At 52.1% G+C, this 15,380-nt stretch overlaps 5 protein-coding genes across 5 annotated transcripts; 4 read left to right on the top strand and 1 right to left on the bottom strand.

Moving 5' to 3' along the window:
* Positions 1-1,428: 1,428 nt before the first annotated feature.
* On the top strand, positions 1,429-3,027 carry EJ05DRAFT_484331 (uncharacterized protein; the record flags this gene model as incomplete). Its single annotated transcript, XM_033745330.1, has 1 exon — positions 1,429-3,027. One exon carries the CDS (start codon positions 1,429-1,431, stop codon positions 3,025-3,027), a length of 1,599 nt encoding a protein of 532 aa, XP_033603075.1.
* Positions 3,028-4,862: 1,835 nt separating this feature from the next.
* EJ05DRAFT_291354 (NUDIX hydrolase) lies at positions 4,863-5,704 on the bottom strand. The gene is made up of 2 exons (XM_033740534.1): positions 5,561-5,704; positions 4,863-5,498 (listed from the first exon to the last, which is right to left on the bottom strand). The coding sequence occupies exons 1-2, from the start codon at positions 5,607-5,609 to the stop codon at positions 5,068-5,070; spliced, it is 480 nt and encodes a 159-aa protein (XP_033603074.1). The 5' UTR covers positions 5,610-5,704; the 3' UTR covers positions 4,863-5,067.
* A 1,846-nt stretch (positions 5,705-7,550) lies between these two features.
* EJ05DRAFT_291068 (arginine-tRNA-protein transferase 1) lies at positions 7,551-9,678 on the top strand. Its single transcript, XM_033740532.1, has 7 exons — positions 7,551-7,785; positions 7,945-8,010; positions 8,086-8,161; positions 8,236-8,298; positions 8,358-8,480; positions 8,535-9,381; positions 9,450-9,678. Exons 1-7 carry the CDS (start codon positions 7,734-7,736, stop codon positions 9,570-9,572), a joined length of 1,350 nt encoding a protein of 449 aa, XP_033603073.1. The 5' UTR covers positions 7,551-7,733; the 3' UTR covers positions 9,573-9,678.
* On the top strand, positions 9,612-11,295 carry EJ05DRAFT_291209 (uncharacterized protein). Its single transcript, XM_033740533.1, has one exon. The coding sequence runs from the start codon at positions 9,785-9,787 to the stop codon at positions 11,087-11,089; it is 1,305 nt and encodes a 434-aa protein (XP_033603072.1). The 5' UTR covers positions 9,612-9,784; the 3' UTR covers positions 11,090-11,295.
* Positions 11,296-12,663, top strand: EJ05DRAFT_291051 (enoyl reductase). The gene is made up of 3 exons (XM_033740531.1): positions 11,296-11,541; positions 11,592-11,807; positions 11,865-12,663. The coding sequence occupies exons 1-3, from the start codon at positions 11,502-11,504 to the stop codon at positions 12,527-12,529; spliced, it is 921 nt and encodes a 306-aa protein (XP_033603071.1). The 5' UTR covers positions 11,296-11,501; the 3' UTR covers positions 12,530-12,663.
* Positions 12,664-15,380: the final 2,717 nt, after the last annotated feature.

Raw genomic sequence — 15,380 nt, 5'->3', positions numbered from 1 at the left:
ACATGCTCTTTGAAAGCACGCGACCCACCCGAGCAACCATACGAACTGCATAACCGGTATTGTGGCTAGTATCTTCGCTACTCGACCAAGGGTGAATGTGGTCTTGGGAGCCCGGGTAAACTTCTACTCTATCTCGGATATTGACAGGACTATACTACCCGATAGATTATTTCGAGATTGGCTCGGACGTCGGGACACGACTATATACCTCACCTGATAGGATGCATATGTGCAAGCAAGCAAGTCATTGTCTTCCCAGTCACTCACCGTATGACGTGTTCTCTTAATTGAAAGATGCATTCTACTCACGCAACCTCTGGGCAGAGATTCACGCTGTGAGGTTACAACGATTGCTGTTTGAGTAGCACGTACCTGTACGTGTCTGCATCCGGAAGTGCTTGTCACTGCGTGAATTGTTTGCTGCTCTTCGCCATCATTCTTGCTTGTACCACTGACCTGAACATGATGGACACTTTGTCAATTCAGGCTTTTTAGCCTACCTGATTGGTATCGAGATAGGGGCTGATCGACCACAGAGTGTGTGTATCACTGGAATAGCCCCATATCAGGATACGATCGGCGACGTGCAGGCTTTCCATCCACCACCGCGCGTATACACACACACACATGGGGATCAAACAATACAACAATTCCACAAAGTTGAATAATCAGCTCTCGTTAGGGATCCAATATCTAGATGGATAGATGTGAGCTGATCCACAGGGACTGTTCCTGGCGACGCTGGCTCGTCTAAGAACGACACCAGAACCTGAGCAAGGGAAGAGGGCGCCCCCTATTCTCAAAACTCTATATAAATTGTTGATGTGCTGTTCTATAGCGAACATTTGGGTCCTGGAAGCCCGTACGACCTCTATGGTCTCATTCTCATCGAGTCTGCGGGTACAACAGGGATTGCGTGTCGGACCATCCAACCGTCAAATGTGTGTGCATTGTCAGGCATTAAGTACACATTGGTAAACACCCCTGATTCACAGACTTCGTGATACCGCAATGTTGCAGGACTCGATAGTGCTGTAAACACAATGTCGAAGGCTTCCATTATTTAGTACGTTGTGTTGGCAGAGCACTTTGAACGGTCCGCTACGTGGGTTGAACGTGATTCGACCGTGCGGGCGCGAGCACAAGCGTTAGTCAGCTAGGCGAGTGAATCTTATGCGCCTACTCCCACTTCTCTTCATCAACAAATTCTGCCGTCCTCTCGCAGCGCGTCCGAGAGCCACCACATCATCAGCGATCAATAGAGTCGGGTTGTAATAGCACTAGCACGGCAGCTAACATATCATTTCTTTTTTGATATCATAATATCAGGTATCCCTTGAGGTCTGCATCCGGACCGACTGGCGAGAAAGTTCGCGTGTTCACTGGTTCTTTGAGGCTGCGGCCAATTTTTTAAGGCCAAAGCAAACTATGCCGGGACCAGCCCCTTTGACATCTGGTTTCGTCGCAATAAACAAATGTTCGCCCGCCCAGACCCCTCCGGCGGTGTCACCGCCAGTTCTCCACCAGGCACATGACGCTCAGAAAACAGGTTATGTGAAGCAGGCAAATCATGTAAATCATGTACATCATGGACAGCCTCATCAAGTACCGCAGACGAATACGCAGCCATCACCACAATTTATTCCCAATCAGATGCCACCGCCTCCGCCTCAACAACCTCAACAAGCACATCAACAACAACAACAACATCAACATCATCAACAACAACTTCAGCAACAGCAGCAGCAGCAAGCACAACTTCAGCAACAAGCACAACAACAACAACATCATCATCATCAGCAACAACAGCAGCAATACAGTCCTCAACTACAATACGACATGGCTTACCATCGGCACGCAATCCGGCCAGACCATATGGAGATTGACGACGGAAATGATAGTGATGCTACCGTCAGTGAGCGGGAAGACGGACACGTCGACTACGAGCCACACTATCAAACCGTCAACCTAGGACCCTACCGCGAGTCGATTCCATGGATCTTCAGCCCGCCGAGGCATGTACCATATGCAACGTCAGTGGAGGTCGTCACCCTGTTAACGGACACGCCACTTCGGATCAAGCCCCTGTACGCCCACGACGATCTCCAGTCGGAGCAAGCGTTTATGGAACGACTGTTCAACATAGGCAACATCATCGGAAAGGGTGGGCACGCGCCAATCTTCTCATCCAGCACGGGCGAGTACAGGTTCTTCGCGGAGCGAGACCGCGAAGTGGCCGCGGCGTACGGGTTCGCGAACGAGGAGCAGATGTTCAAGTATCTCGACGACATCAAGGGCACCGGCGAGATCCCCGACCCGGCAGAGAAGCGGTTCCAGTGTCCGTGGCACGAAATCGACGTCATCTTCGAGCCGCGCAAACGCGGCAACGTCGAGCCCTCGAAAAGGAGACCAAAGGCCGTCGTCGTCAAGCCCGACCGGGACATGGCGACAGACCGGGAAGAGCCCACGTCTTCACCCAACAACGAGCCCGGCGAAGACACCGTCATGACCAACGGCGACACCACAGACTATACATCCATCTCGCTCCCATCCATCCCCTCGTTTCCCATGAGTGATGCTGCTGCTGCTGCCGCCGCCGCCGCCGCCGCCATGAACCCACCCAAGAAGAAATACCAAGTGCCCAAACGCATCCCCGTCGACGCCATCTCGCACCCAATCTGCATGGAAGACCTGATCCACGCCGTGACCCGGCACCCCTTACTCCTGCCCTCCAACCCGGTCACGGTCGACTTCATCATCGCGCACGCGCCGCACCTGCTGCAGAACGTCAGCCTGCTCTACATTCTCGCGCACGGCGAGCTCGAGAACGAGGGCCTGAGCGAGCGGCTCGGCAAGCTGGGCCTGGACGTGGCGCCGAATGTGCTGGCGCACCGCAAGAAGAAGGCGCTCATGGACATGGGCGGCGTGTACGGCGATCGCAAGCCGCAGTACGAGGCGTACAAGAAGACGCTGAAGCGCAAGCCGGGGTGGCGCAAGGGCACGTCGGGGCTGGGGCTGGGGTGTTGAGGTGTTGAGGGAGTCCTGTGGCGAGTGGAAAAGTGCGCGTGCGTGAAGGGGAGGCGCATAGGGATGAGAGGATAGAGGATAGATGAGAGAGAGAAGCTTACTCCAACTTTGTGTGTGATTCTGGGATAGATTGCGAAGCGAAAAAGAAAAAAGTTTGAAACAAGTCGAGTCGAGTCAGTCTGTTATGACATGCATACATGTATACATGCATACATGTATACGACAGATAGGTCCTGGAACCTCCTGAGCGGTTCCTTTGCTTGCTAGGCGTTTCTGAGCGGGCGTTGCTTTTTGATTTGTGGGTCATCATGCTCCTCCTTCTGTCTGCTGTATGGACTTTGGTACTATGCCATATCACACCTGGCTGGCATGGACGCAGAGAGGGAAACACATATACCGTAATTAGACAGGAAGAAAGGAAGAAGGGAAGAACGGGAGAACGAAAGAGAGAAAGGAAGATAGGCAGAAAGACAATGCATGGCAGAGTAATCAATCAAGGAATCAATCAACCAATCAATCAAGGAATCAAGGAATGAATGTCAGAATGGATGAGACGAGCCAAGGCGCGTATGTGCAAAGAGTGTTGAGACGCAGTAGCTGCAATTGCTATATGCTATACTGCCACATACTACATGCGAAATACCATATACACCAACCCACCCATCCGTCAAAGTAGTGCCCACGAAAGACGTTGTCATGTGACGTGACGTGTCTGTTGGTAGGTCGTGCTTGGTTTTATGTATTCAGTGAATAAAGGCAGTACAACGAAGCATAGCCATGTAGTGCGTGTTGAACATTGGTTATCACTCGTCACTCATCACTCGTCACTCATCACTCGTCATTCATCACTCATCACTCATCACTCATCACTCATCACTCATCACTCATCACTCATCATCAATCATCATTATCATTATGATGGAACCAAGGACAGCAAATACGGCAGCACAATAAGCGCAACAGCAACAGCAACAGCAACAGCAGTGTTACATACATACATACATACATACATACATACATACACACATACATACATACACACATACATACATACATACATACATACATACACACACACACAATATCTAACCTCTCAATGCACCCAAGCATACTCACATGTCTACATCCATCTCACTCCCATGCGTGTCCAGCATGTGTGGCAGGCTATACGGACAGCACGGCATAGGACAGCATAGGACAGGATAGGACAGACATGTCGACGGAAGAGAGGAGTGTGTTTCAAGACTGGTGGGACGTAGCCTAGTACCTAGTAGTTCCCCCCGAGTGACGTAGTAAGAGGTAGGTAGGTAGTAGGTAGGTAGTAGGTAGATAGTAGACAAGTACAGCACAAGGAAAGAGTGATAAGATTGGAGGGTACTTTTAGGGGTGACTATGGGTGACTTCTCTATCTGCACGTTGGGGCGTGTTGTCATGGAAGGAGCTATTTGCAAGTCGCTGGAATGTGAATGTGCAGGAGCGTTCGGAGGTCTTGGATGACGTGTCTAGCAGGGCGTCCAGTTGAGTGCGTCAGGCGTATGGGGGCAGAACTGTTCTTCGAGCTGGCGAGCTCAGTATAATCTATGCAGCGTTCGGATATTGGTCTGTGAACCCTATACTTCTGCAAGTTCATGTCAATGACAGTTCTAGGTTTCAAGAAAAATCACGTGAAAAAGATGCAGTGTGTTGAATGGCTGTGATTGGCGCAATAGATCCGTCATGCTGCCGTAGCCGATGAATATTATTTTGACCATATATTCAGGTCTTTTTCTATCAGCGACTGCTTCAGCGCTGGCGCCAGTCTCGTAATTAGACAGAGATGCGCTCTATAGAGTGTGTTGTGTGTTACTTGCTTGTCAAATGGACCGCGCCGAGAGTATATCGGGTCGAGACGTGAACTTCAAATGACTTTGAGATAAACAATGGCAGAAAAGGCAAGCTCTTTGGTATCATGAGCAGCATGCAAGACATAATAAAAAAAAAGGGGGAGGGGGATATGCAGTAAAACAGGCATGCCACCATACTACAGTGCTTCCATCTCTCTCACTGTCGATGCATTGTACAGCGATTCAGAGCAGCGAGCAGCTCGGGCCTTCCCGCCAACGCCTGCGCTGCTTGAGAATAGGACATCCACTGTCGCGATCGCTTGTGCTGTTCCGGCCACTGCGTCTCTTGCTTCTCGACAATGGCCTCGAAGAAATAGTAGGCTGCTTTTGGAGCCTGTGCAGACAGCTGGTCGAGTCGACGTTGCTCTTCAATTAAACCAAGATCGTAGGTGACTTTGCAGATGATGCCAGCTTCTTCCCAGGCTTCACGTTGGGCAGCCTGTTGCGCCGTCGCTTCATCCGTCTCCCAACCACCTTTGGGGAGTACCCAGCCTCCACGACGGGTGGATTGTATCAGAAGCACGTAGTTTTTGTCCGAGGAGAGCGGCACGATGCCAGCCACGAGACGTTCTCCCTTGGAGCCATAGCCTAAATGCCAAGAGAAGAATTAGCCGGGCAGGCGTGTGTGTGTGATTGAGAGGCAGACTCACGTTGATTGCTCCGACCGACACGCGACTGCATAGAAAGAGTCTGCGCCATGGCGGGCAGAGAGAAAGAGTGTGTGTGTATGTGTGCGCGTGTGTGAGATGGGAGTGGTGCGTGTGTCGTGGTGGTGAGGTGTTCGGGTCGGGCAAGTTCAACGCTGAAGCGACAAGGCCAGCAGCGAGTTGGAAACAAAAGAGTGTAGGTGAACTTGTGAAATCAGGATCGGGTGAAGAGAACGGCCAGGTTAAGAGGAGTTTGCAAGGAGTGTAACGAAGGCGAGGAGGCGATCGTTACGGGGGAGGAGGAGGAGGAATGGCGGAAAGACGGAAACGGGACGGAGAGGAGACAAGGAGCAGTCAGTGGTAATGGGAGCAGAGGAGGAGTGGTCGGAGGAGTCAGAAGAGCCGTCAGTCCCGTGGAGGACGGGGCTGAGGGGATTGGGAAGACCTTGAGAAGATGGTAAGAGAAGGCATCGTGGGTGGAGTTTTATGAGGAGTAGGAGTAGGAGTAGTAGTAGTAGTGGTGGTAGTAGTAGGCGGACGTTTGAATCAGGGTGTGGAGGGAAGAGGCAGTGTGTGTGTGGGAAGAAAAAAAAAGAGTCAGACTAGCGAGCGGTCACTGCGGCGGTGGGTGGTGTAGGGGCGCGTGGTCGGCCAGCTGCTACCTGCTACCTGCTACCTGCTACCTGCTACCTGCCAAATGCCAGCCAGGCACCCACCTGATTATTACCCCCACCACCTAATTACTGTACAGTAAGTAGTAGCTGTGGCAGTTCTGGCGGGCAAGGCGCCCCCTCCATCCCTTTCTCTCCCCATAAACCTAGTTCAGCAGCCCAGCAGCCCCTGCCCCGCCCTTAAAAACCCCCCCCCCCCGGGACGCGCGTGTTGTCCCTCGCTCTCGGCTGCCTCGCCCGCCTGTTTGGTCCCCCTTGTTTTGCTGGATTTGCTGGGTTTGCTGGTCTCGCTGGCTTTCTGATTTCCTGACTACGTACGGTGCAGGTCCCACTGCAGGTGCTGCTGAGCTGGTAAAAGGTCAAGTTTTACTGTAGCGTACTGTAGCTAGGTAAGGAGTTACAGTAAGGTGACGGGGGGCCGATGCCAAGACCGCACCTATCCATCCATCATCATCATCCTCCTCCATCCTCGCCATGTGCACGATGCAATTGATGCAGAATACGGGGGAGATGGTCGGTCAACAGTCAGCACTTTTGCCAATCCCATTTCCACTCTCTTGCATTGGCTGATCACTCAAGCAGCATCAGCCGAGTCGGCCGTTTGAAAGGTTATACCCAGAAGGCAAATAGATGCACATGTGCCCTGCCTAATTACCATTTGCACCATTCATTCCCCCCACCTCTACTACTACTTTAGGCTATCGCTCTCAGTAGTGTCTCTCTCTGTGTACTTGTAGTAATTATAGATGCAAAGCTTCTGTATCCATGTCGTGGGGTGTGGCGCTAGACATATACCGCCATACGCTCTAGCATGCTTAACATGTACTTACTATGAAGCTATCGTTGGATGCCGTCACCCACTACGTACATATATAGCACGCTGTATATACTTCTACTAATTACTAGCGACTCCAGCAGTCCCTCGTTTTCCCGAACAATGACGTGCCTGTTGAGTGTGTGTGTGTGTGTTTGTCTGGACTCTGAAGGATAATTTCTTTAATCCCTGGTTCGAGAAAACCTTCTCTCCGCATTCTCGAAGCTGGACGAGCCAGCCTAGACGAGGAACGAGGGTCCCAAAAGTCGGTTCCTAAATACGCATAATTCACTTCAGGAATCGCCCCCCTCGCTTCATTCATCATCCTCGAACCCCCCGGTCTCGCGTTCTACTGCACTGCGCTCATCCATCATTGACAGCTCATCATCTAATACGTGCCATCATGTGCATTGTCCTTCTGACAATCATCCGACCGAGCTTGTGATATTGTTTGACAACGCCGCAACCTACTACTCATTCTCGTCTCTCCTTCCTACTAGCTGCTGGCTGCCATTCCCGAGCTCAGACCCGCTTCGAACACGCCGCTCTTCTTCTTCCTCCTCCTCCTCCTCCTCCTTACAACCCCCCCGCTATTCGACTATTCCGACTGCTAATACATACTTTGTCGCTCCAATTCGTCTTGCTCACACACACACAAACACACCCACGCTTACCCTTTTATACTCTCGCCATGCAAGCCCCGGTCCCTTCTCCCGAGTCGCCTTCCATCTTAACACCCGCAGGTCTGTTCTTCTCCACTCACAAGCCTAGCCTTCGCCTCGTGCCCTTCCACCGCCCCTCTCGTTCGTCCCTGCCGTCTGTCCCTGGCCGGAAACGGCGACCCTCTCTTACCGCTCATCGCTTCCTCTTACTGACGACAAGCCTTTCCCTGTGCCACACAGGCTATCATACTTCTTCATGTGGCTACTGCAAACATGATTCCACCAAACAAAGATCTCCAGACTCCAGTACGTCTCTCACTCACTCACCGCTCCTCACTACCACATCCTCCAATTGCCGTTTCTTACCGTCATACTCTCTAGGCGCATCATACTACGTTTTTACGAAACAATTGAATGTAGACCATTACCAGGAACTTGTTGATAGAGGTTGGAGGCGGTCCGTGTCCATCTCTTCCACTAATTCAATATCTATCCTACCCATGCTGATTCGTCGTCCTCTGACCTACCTAGATCAGGCACACTGCTCTACAAACAAGACGTCTGCCGATCGTGCTGTCCTTACTACACCATTAGGTCCGATGAAATGCCTCACTATTACTACTACTACTCTACATTCACTAATCGCCACAAAGGCTGCCTGTCAGCGAATTCGCTCCGTCGAAGGATCAAAGACAAGCTCTGAACAAGTGGAATAAATTCGTACTAGGAGATGACTACATCAAAGAATCTGCTAGATTACGTCCGAGATCCAGAGAGTATGTGCAGCTATTCTGGTCTTCATCCACTGCCACTGATTATATCCTTGATAGACAGAAAGCGCGCGAACGAAGTAGCTTCGATCTAGCCCATGCACTTCGCGAAAGCGAATATGCCAACCTGAGCCTCCCACCTGAGCCAGCTCATCGCTTCGAAGTCACTCTTGAGCCTGCCGACTTCACTGAAGAAAAATATCAAGCCTTCGAGAACTACCAGCGCAATGTCCATCGTGAGCAACCCAGCGAGATATCTCGCGACGGTTTCAGGCGTTTTCTTTGCGACTCGCCTCTGCAGCAAGTGGTCCGCAACATCGCTGGCAAAGAGCAAAAGCTAGGCTCCTACCACCAGTGCTACCGCCTCGACGGTCAATTGATTGCCATTGGTGTTCTCGACCTTCTGCCACACGGTGTTAGCAGTGTGTATTTCCTCTATCACGAATCTGTCTCCCAATGGTACTTTGGCAAGTTAAGTGCTCTTCGTGAGGCCATGTTCACCATGGAGGGCCACTACCAGTTCTACTATATGGGCTTCTACATTCACTCATGCGTCAAAATGCGTTACAAGGGCACCTATAAACCACAGTATGTCCTAGATCCAGAGTCACTTGACTGGAATCCACTTGAAGGCCGGATGAGGGCGCTGCTTGACACGAAAAAGTACGTCTCCTTGTCGAGGGAAGACATTGAGAAGTCTGCAGATGCTGCCGCCCGCGCTAAACTATCATCTCTCCCACATCAGACGGCACATGAGAGCGCAAAGGAAGCTGCTGCCGCGGCTGACGAGGGTGCTTCTTTGTTTTCCATAAGCATGCCAGGAGTAATGTCAGTGGAGGAACTTGAAGACCAGGTGGATTTGAAGACAATCAAGGTTTCAGTGGGGAACCGTGTATTGAAGTGGGGCGTAAGTACACTTCAAATCTGGATCCATTTACCTCTGCGAAGTGTTCTTGATGACTGACTAGAGAATAGGATGTGATGAAGTTTAATCCCGGATCTGTGACGGATTCCCGGACCATCAAAGGAACCATTGCCGAGTTGGCAGCCTCCGTGGGGCCAGTCGTGTCCCAAGGCATGATTGTTAAGATTCGCTGAAGGCCTTGTATGGATCCGCTCATAGCTATGTAGTCGTGGTCTGCGAGATCATGTGTAGGCGCTCGAGCTGTAAGAGCATCAACATAAGTGCACGCACACCTGACACAAAGCCTCCAACACTGCGTGACCAATTCCAAGCATAGGCTGTCCACCTTTTCAGTTCGTACTAGCGGCATATCCTCATCTCTGACACGTTCTCTGTGACCGGAACTATGGATAACGGCCCTCTTCAGATCAACGGCAGATGGATGAACGACTTTCCACGGCAATATGCATGTGAGCACCTCCGACAGACCAAAAGATGCGATTCTGGTATCTGCTTCGCCAATTACGAAGGCTTTGGACCACGTCGATGTTCCAATACGCACTGTCGCGGGCATAGAAGCAAAGATGACCCTCAATGTTTGGGTGGGCCACCCGTGATGCGTTGTTGCGATATACTGGCCGTGAAGGAGCGTCGGCAAAGAGCAAGGATGAAAGCAGAGCTACGTGCCCTAGAGCAAGACAGTGTACCAGGCGACTATCGAGATTGGGGGCCAAGCACTGGTGGTCAGTTCCACGTACCGCGGAGCTTTCACCAAGACAACTCTCGGACTACCCCAGAGCCTAGTAATACGGAGAATGAAGCGGAGATACTACGTAGAGTCATGGAACTCAGCATCCAGGAAGGCTTGCAACAGCCCAAGCCTCCTGTACTCGACAAAGATCTGGCAGACGCCATCCTCGCAAGCCAACAAGAGCCACAGAGCACACCTAAGCCCAGTGACACCTTTGACGATGATCTAGAAGAAGCCATACGCGCTAGTCAACAAGAGCCGCATAGAGTACCCCCGGCAATCACTGCCTTTGATGAAGATTTACAGGCTGCAATTCGTGCCAGTCAGCAAGAGCCCTCGTCAGCACCTAGCAGTAGCCATACTTTTGATAATGACTTGGCAGAGGCAATCCGAGCGAGCCGGCAAGAGCCACAGAGAGCTTCCCAGGTGAGAGACAATTTCGACCGTGAATTTGAGGAGGCCATCAGACGTAGCCAGAATGGCACCCAGTGGGCAGCACCATCTCGTCCTGTGCCCGCCGCCGTTATTGCCACTCCTACAGTCCGTTCCCCAACACACACTCTCATATCGCCCCCAATCCTGCATTCTCGTCCATCAATGCCCATGCCTGCACCTGCACCTGCACCTGCACTCACACTACAGCCTCCTCCTCTCATCCATGCCGACACTGCTCCCGCCATAGTCTGGTCTGGGGAGCGAGATCCAGATGCTCAGAAGCGAGAACGAGTATCAATCGACCAGCGGACGGTGTCACCAGTGCACCATGCAGACTGGCAGAAGTGGAGCGCCACAGAGGGCAAGAAATGGGATGCGAAGCTGGCACATCAAGACTCGAATGCCGCTACTGGGGAGGCACCGCCATACACGCCTTGGGCCCAGAACGGAGAGAAAACGGCAGAGTTTGACGCGGCTACTGATGAAGTCTCACGTTGGGAGGATGGTTTCGACGCACAAGCATAGTCGGATGGCCACTGTGACATGACGACTATGAGCTCCTAGGGCAGATGCGTATCTCTTTGACTGATAGACAATGCACAAATGTTGGTTCTCGATATGTCGTGTGCACCGGTGCGAGTGTGTTATGAATGTCGAGTTCTCGTTGATTCGCTGTCGTGCGCTAGACAACAAGCATGAAGGCATCTCTGCCATGGCTTGAAGACAGACAGTGGACGTTCAAAGCGATTGATTCATGTTTCAGTATTATACAGCCGGTTTGGTTGCATGTGCGTTGCTATCATTTGCTCCTTCACGTGATGGTAGGGGAAATTGACGTTCATGATCCTCGGCGGGAAGTGCCGCTTGTTAACCAAAAAGTCGTAAGCTTCCCCAGACGTTGAACTTCAACCGCACACTTCTCCCTCAACAATCAACAATGACGTCCAAACAGCTGTCCCTAGCTGTAAGGCCTCGAGGTATGTTGACTATATGATACTAGAGGCATCAACTGCTCACAATTGTCCAGGCAAGCCCATTCGAGGCCTTCCGGAAGAAACGAACATCTCAGCATCCGACACCGCTGAGCAGCTCTACAAGAAGATTGCTGCGGAATCCAAGTTCTCCATCCACCGATTGAGAATCACCAAAGGTAGCGATGGCGCCGCCATCCCGAATTCGAAGGATGTAACTGTACACGACACCGGCTTGAGAGACCAGAGCACCATCAACGTCAAGGATCTAGGTAGGACACTCAACCCCCTCTACACCAAATTCTCAGTCTAACAGGTCCTTCCCACAGGTCCTCAAATCGGCTGGCAAACCTGCTACCTTATTGAATATGCCGGCCCAATGCTCATCCACCCCCTCATCTACTTCCTCCGCCCCTACATATACCGCAACGCGACCGAGCCTGCCTCGCATCAGCAGTTCATGGCCATGATACTCGTCACCCTCCACTTCCTCAAGCGCGAGCTCGAGACCCTGTTTGTCCACCGCTTCTCGCTCGCCACAATGCCCTTCTTCAACGTCTACAAGAACTCAGGCCACTACTGGCTTATTGCAGGCCTCAACATCGCCTACTGGACCTACGCACCTACCGCGCTCGCTGCCACGCATCCGGACCCGCGCATCATGTATGCGGGCATCGTGCTGTTCGTCATTGGCGAGTTTGAGAATTTCCGCGCACACATGACGCTACGGAACTTGCGCAAGCCGGGTAGTACGGAGCGCGGGATTCCACAGGGTTATGGCTTCAAGCTTGTGACGTGCCCGAACTACATGTGGGAGACGGTTGCGTGGATTGGGATCATGCTGTGCACGATGAGTGCGAGCACGGCGGTGTTTATGGTGCCGGCGGTGGGACAAATGGCGGCGTGGGCGAAGAAGCGTGAGTATCGCTACAGAAAGGAGTTCCCGGACAAGTACAAGAAGAAGCGGTTTGCCATTCTTCCGGGGATATACTGAGATGGAGGAGCTGCATGGAGGCGAGCAGGAGAGACGGGGCGGGCGGTCACGATATCTGTCGGAGCGGGACCGTCGGGACACCATGGACCATGGTATGGGGGGCAGTCTTTGCACTGCGGCGACTCATACTGGCAATAACTGTATACGGGGTATACGGGTCTCGTCGGCAGGATTACGAGGCGGTGCTGCCTAACACAACGACCATGAATCGTGACAAGCGCGAGACTCGGCGTGGATCTATCTATCTATATATATACAATATACTCTATGGCGAATAAATACCCATACATCCAGCATACCAAGACATTACATCACCAAGGCTGCAACCCAATAATTCAGCCTCGCCCTCAGCTAGTCACTCCACTACTATCGATCAATCAATCGGATTGCCCTGACAAGCAAAGCTGCGGTGATGGTGGTGGTGGTGGTGGTGTGTGACGACGCAGCGACTTCTTCCGCGCGCACCTTTGCTTGCTTGTACTACAATCTGGCTGAAGGCCGAAGAAAGGGGAGTTGGGGGTGTGTATGTATGTATGTATTGTAGGTGGTGGGTTGGTTGGTAGGTGGGTAAGTAGGTAAGTAGGTGAAGCGAGAGTGTGTCTAAGTGGCCGGCACACGCACGCACGCAGGCAGCGGTGAGCCCGCTTGGGTTGATTACCGGGCTGCTCCCTCCCTTTCCCTCCCTCCCTCTTCCCGGTCCCCCCTTCCCGGTTCCCTCTTCCCCGGTTCCCCGTTCGCGTAAGCGGGGCTGTACTACTTATATACACGTAGTGCCTACATACTTACATACATACCTACCTGATTACCTGCAGTACCTACCTGCTGTACCAGACCAGACCAGACCAGAGCAGACCAGCTGTACTCGAGGGGTGACTACTGGGCGGAGGAGACAGACAGATATGTTTTCCGACGCTGCGGTTCAGACAGGATGGCCATTGGAGGTCCGTCCGGGAAAGCGTAATATAAACTACACGTCTATACTATGTAGCATATCATATACTTCATCGTCTTCGTTCCTTTTTTATAATCATTCTTTGCTCGAGGTAATTACTTACTTGTAGTACTCGTCGAATGGATGCATATATATCATCATCGCTTTTTCCATGTCTATGATGAGCGTGGTCTGAGGCTGGGTACAGGTTCTACGCGGAACTTCTGGTCGGTATTCTAGACATGCCTAGATGAATGCCTACTCACTCTTCTGGCCTCCCCCTTCACATGCGCAATGACTGTGACTGACTGACTGACTGCTGAGACGGGCACGGGCACGGTTGTAGGCTCCAGCAGCGGTGACAAGACAGCAAGCATCGTGTGCCCCTCTGCCATGACTGCTGCCTGCCTGCCTTGACGGAGAAGCCTGTTGAGCGGCCTCTATTCGTGTGTCCTCGTAGGTCCTGTTGGTGGGTGCAGGCAGGCAGGCAGGTACAGTCAGCCGTCGTGTGTTGGGTATTGGTATGAGATCACCATGAGTGTATTGCTTAGACGAGGCGTCCGAGCTGCTTGCAGGCATCCCATGGGGGAGGGCTGAGGGGCTCCTGGACTCCTGGTCAGCAGCAGCAGCATGGCCCGGTTGTACGGTCGAGATTCACCGTGGGCTCGTTCGTACGTGCAGGCAGGCATGCATGCATGCATGCAATCCGGATTGACAGGAACTGTTCGACACAGATAGGGCCGAGACGAGCGGCTTTCTGAGGGAGGTTGTCCTGATATGTGTGTGTGTGTGTGGGTGTGGGTGCTGTCAGCTATCAACTCATCTCCAAGACACCTAGAACCACTTGTGATGTGCCGAGAGTGTTTTGGAATAGTCGTTGCGTGCTGAGGCTTGCATGATGATGCAGCTTTATAGATCTTGTTCGTATGTTATTGTATCATGTTTATTGATCGTGCTCTGATTGGCTGGGCTTCTAATCCCAGTGTTCAGGGCAGCTGCATGCAGGGATTGCCGGGCACCGGTACCTCGGTGAGTGGACGAGGGAGGGACGTCAACTTCCAGGGCCTCCGGATGGATGAATACAACAAACTGCAGTAATTCTTTCGTTCTTCGCAACGTCATTTGGCATTGCATTGTTCCCGCCGCGTGGTAACGTGATCGGAACCTGCGATTCCTGCGGGAATCCTTTGCTGCATCATGTGCAAAAACGTCGTCGCTGGGGTTGTTGATGGGCGCCCGCGTCTGATTGGTGTTTCTCCGTTTATTTCAGACGGTTCGGTGGTGCTGACTGAACGACCTTTTCCAGAGCTGGGTCTGGCGCTCAGCCGCAGCCATTTATGTAGGGCTTGGCCGGGGTTTGGATGCAGACATACGAAAGAAGTATGAACCTGTTCGGTGTAGGGTGAATGTAGCAGCCAGCCAGCCAGCAGCCACGCGTGGCATGGCATGGGGGGCTCGGTGAAGATGATGTGAGGCCGGTAGGTAGTATAAGACAACTCCTTCGGCCTCCACTTCTTTGTCGCTACACTACTTTTTTTTTCTTTTGCTTCATCTCGTGCTACTTACTAGATATCTTTTTGGTAGCTTAGCAGTCTTCCGGCTTACCACTTCTTCTGGGAGGGCTTGGATAGACCACTGATTGCTTTGCCCCCGTATCAGAACCTCACTATCGAAGGCAGCAACGTCTGGCCACAGAAAGTAGATACAGGTGAGTCGTATTTTCCCTGACTCCATGGCTCCTACCTCCACGTCTCAACATGGCTGTTGACCATGGTATCCCCTTTTCTGTTGGGCCCGTTTCAACACCTTGGAAGCAATGTCCTGAAGACCGATTGTATCTGCCTAAACCCTCAACTTCTGTCTCTCGCGCAATTTACCTCTTGGTTATGACTCTACATTATGCCTTCGCGCGATGTTCGG

Source organism: Pseudovirgaria hyperparasitica, assembly GCF_010093815.1.
Source record: "Pseudovirgaria hyperparasitica strain CBS 121739 unplaced genomic scaffold EJ05scaffold_4, whole genome shotgun sequence".
Lineage (NCBI taxonomy): Eukaryota > Fungi > Ascomycota > Dothideomycetes > Acrospermales > Acrospermaceae > Pseudovirgaria > Pseudovirgaria hyperparasitica.
This window is presented reverse-complemented; position numbering and strand designations above follow the sequence as displayed.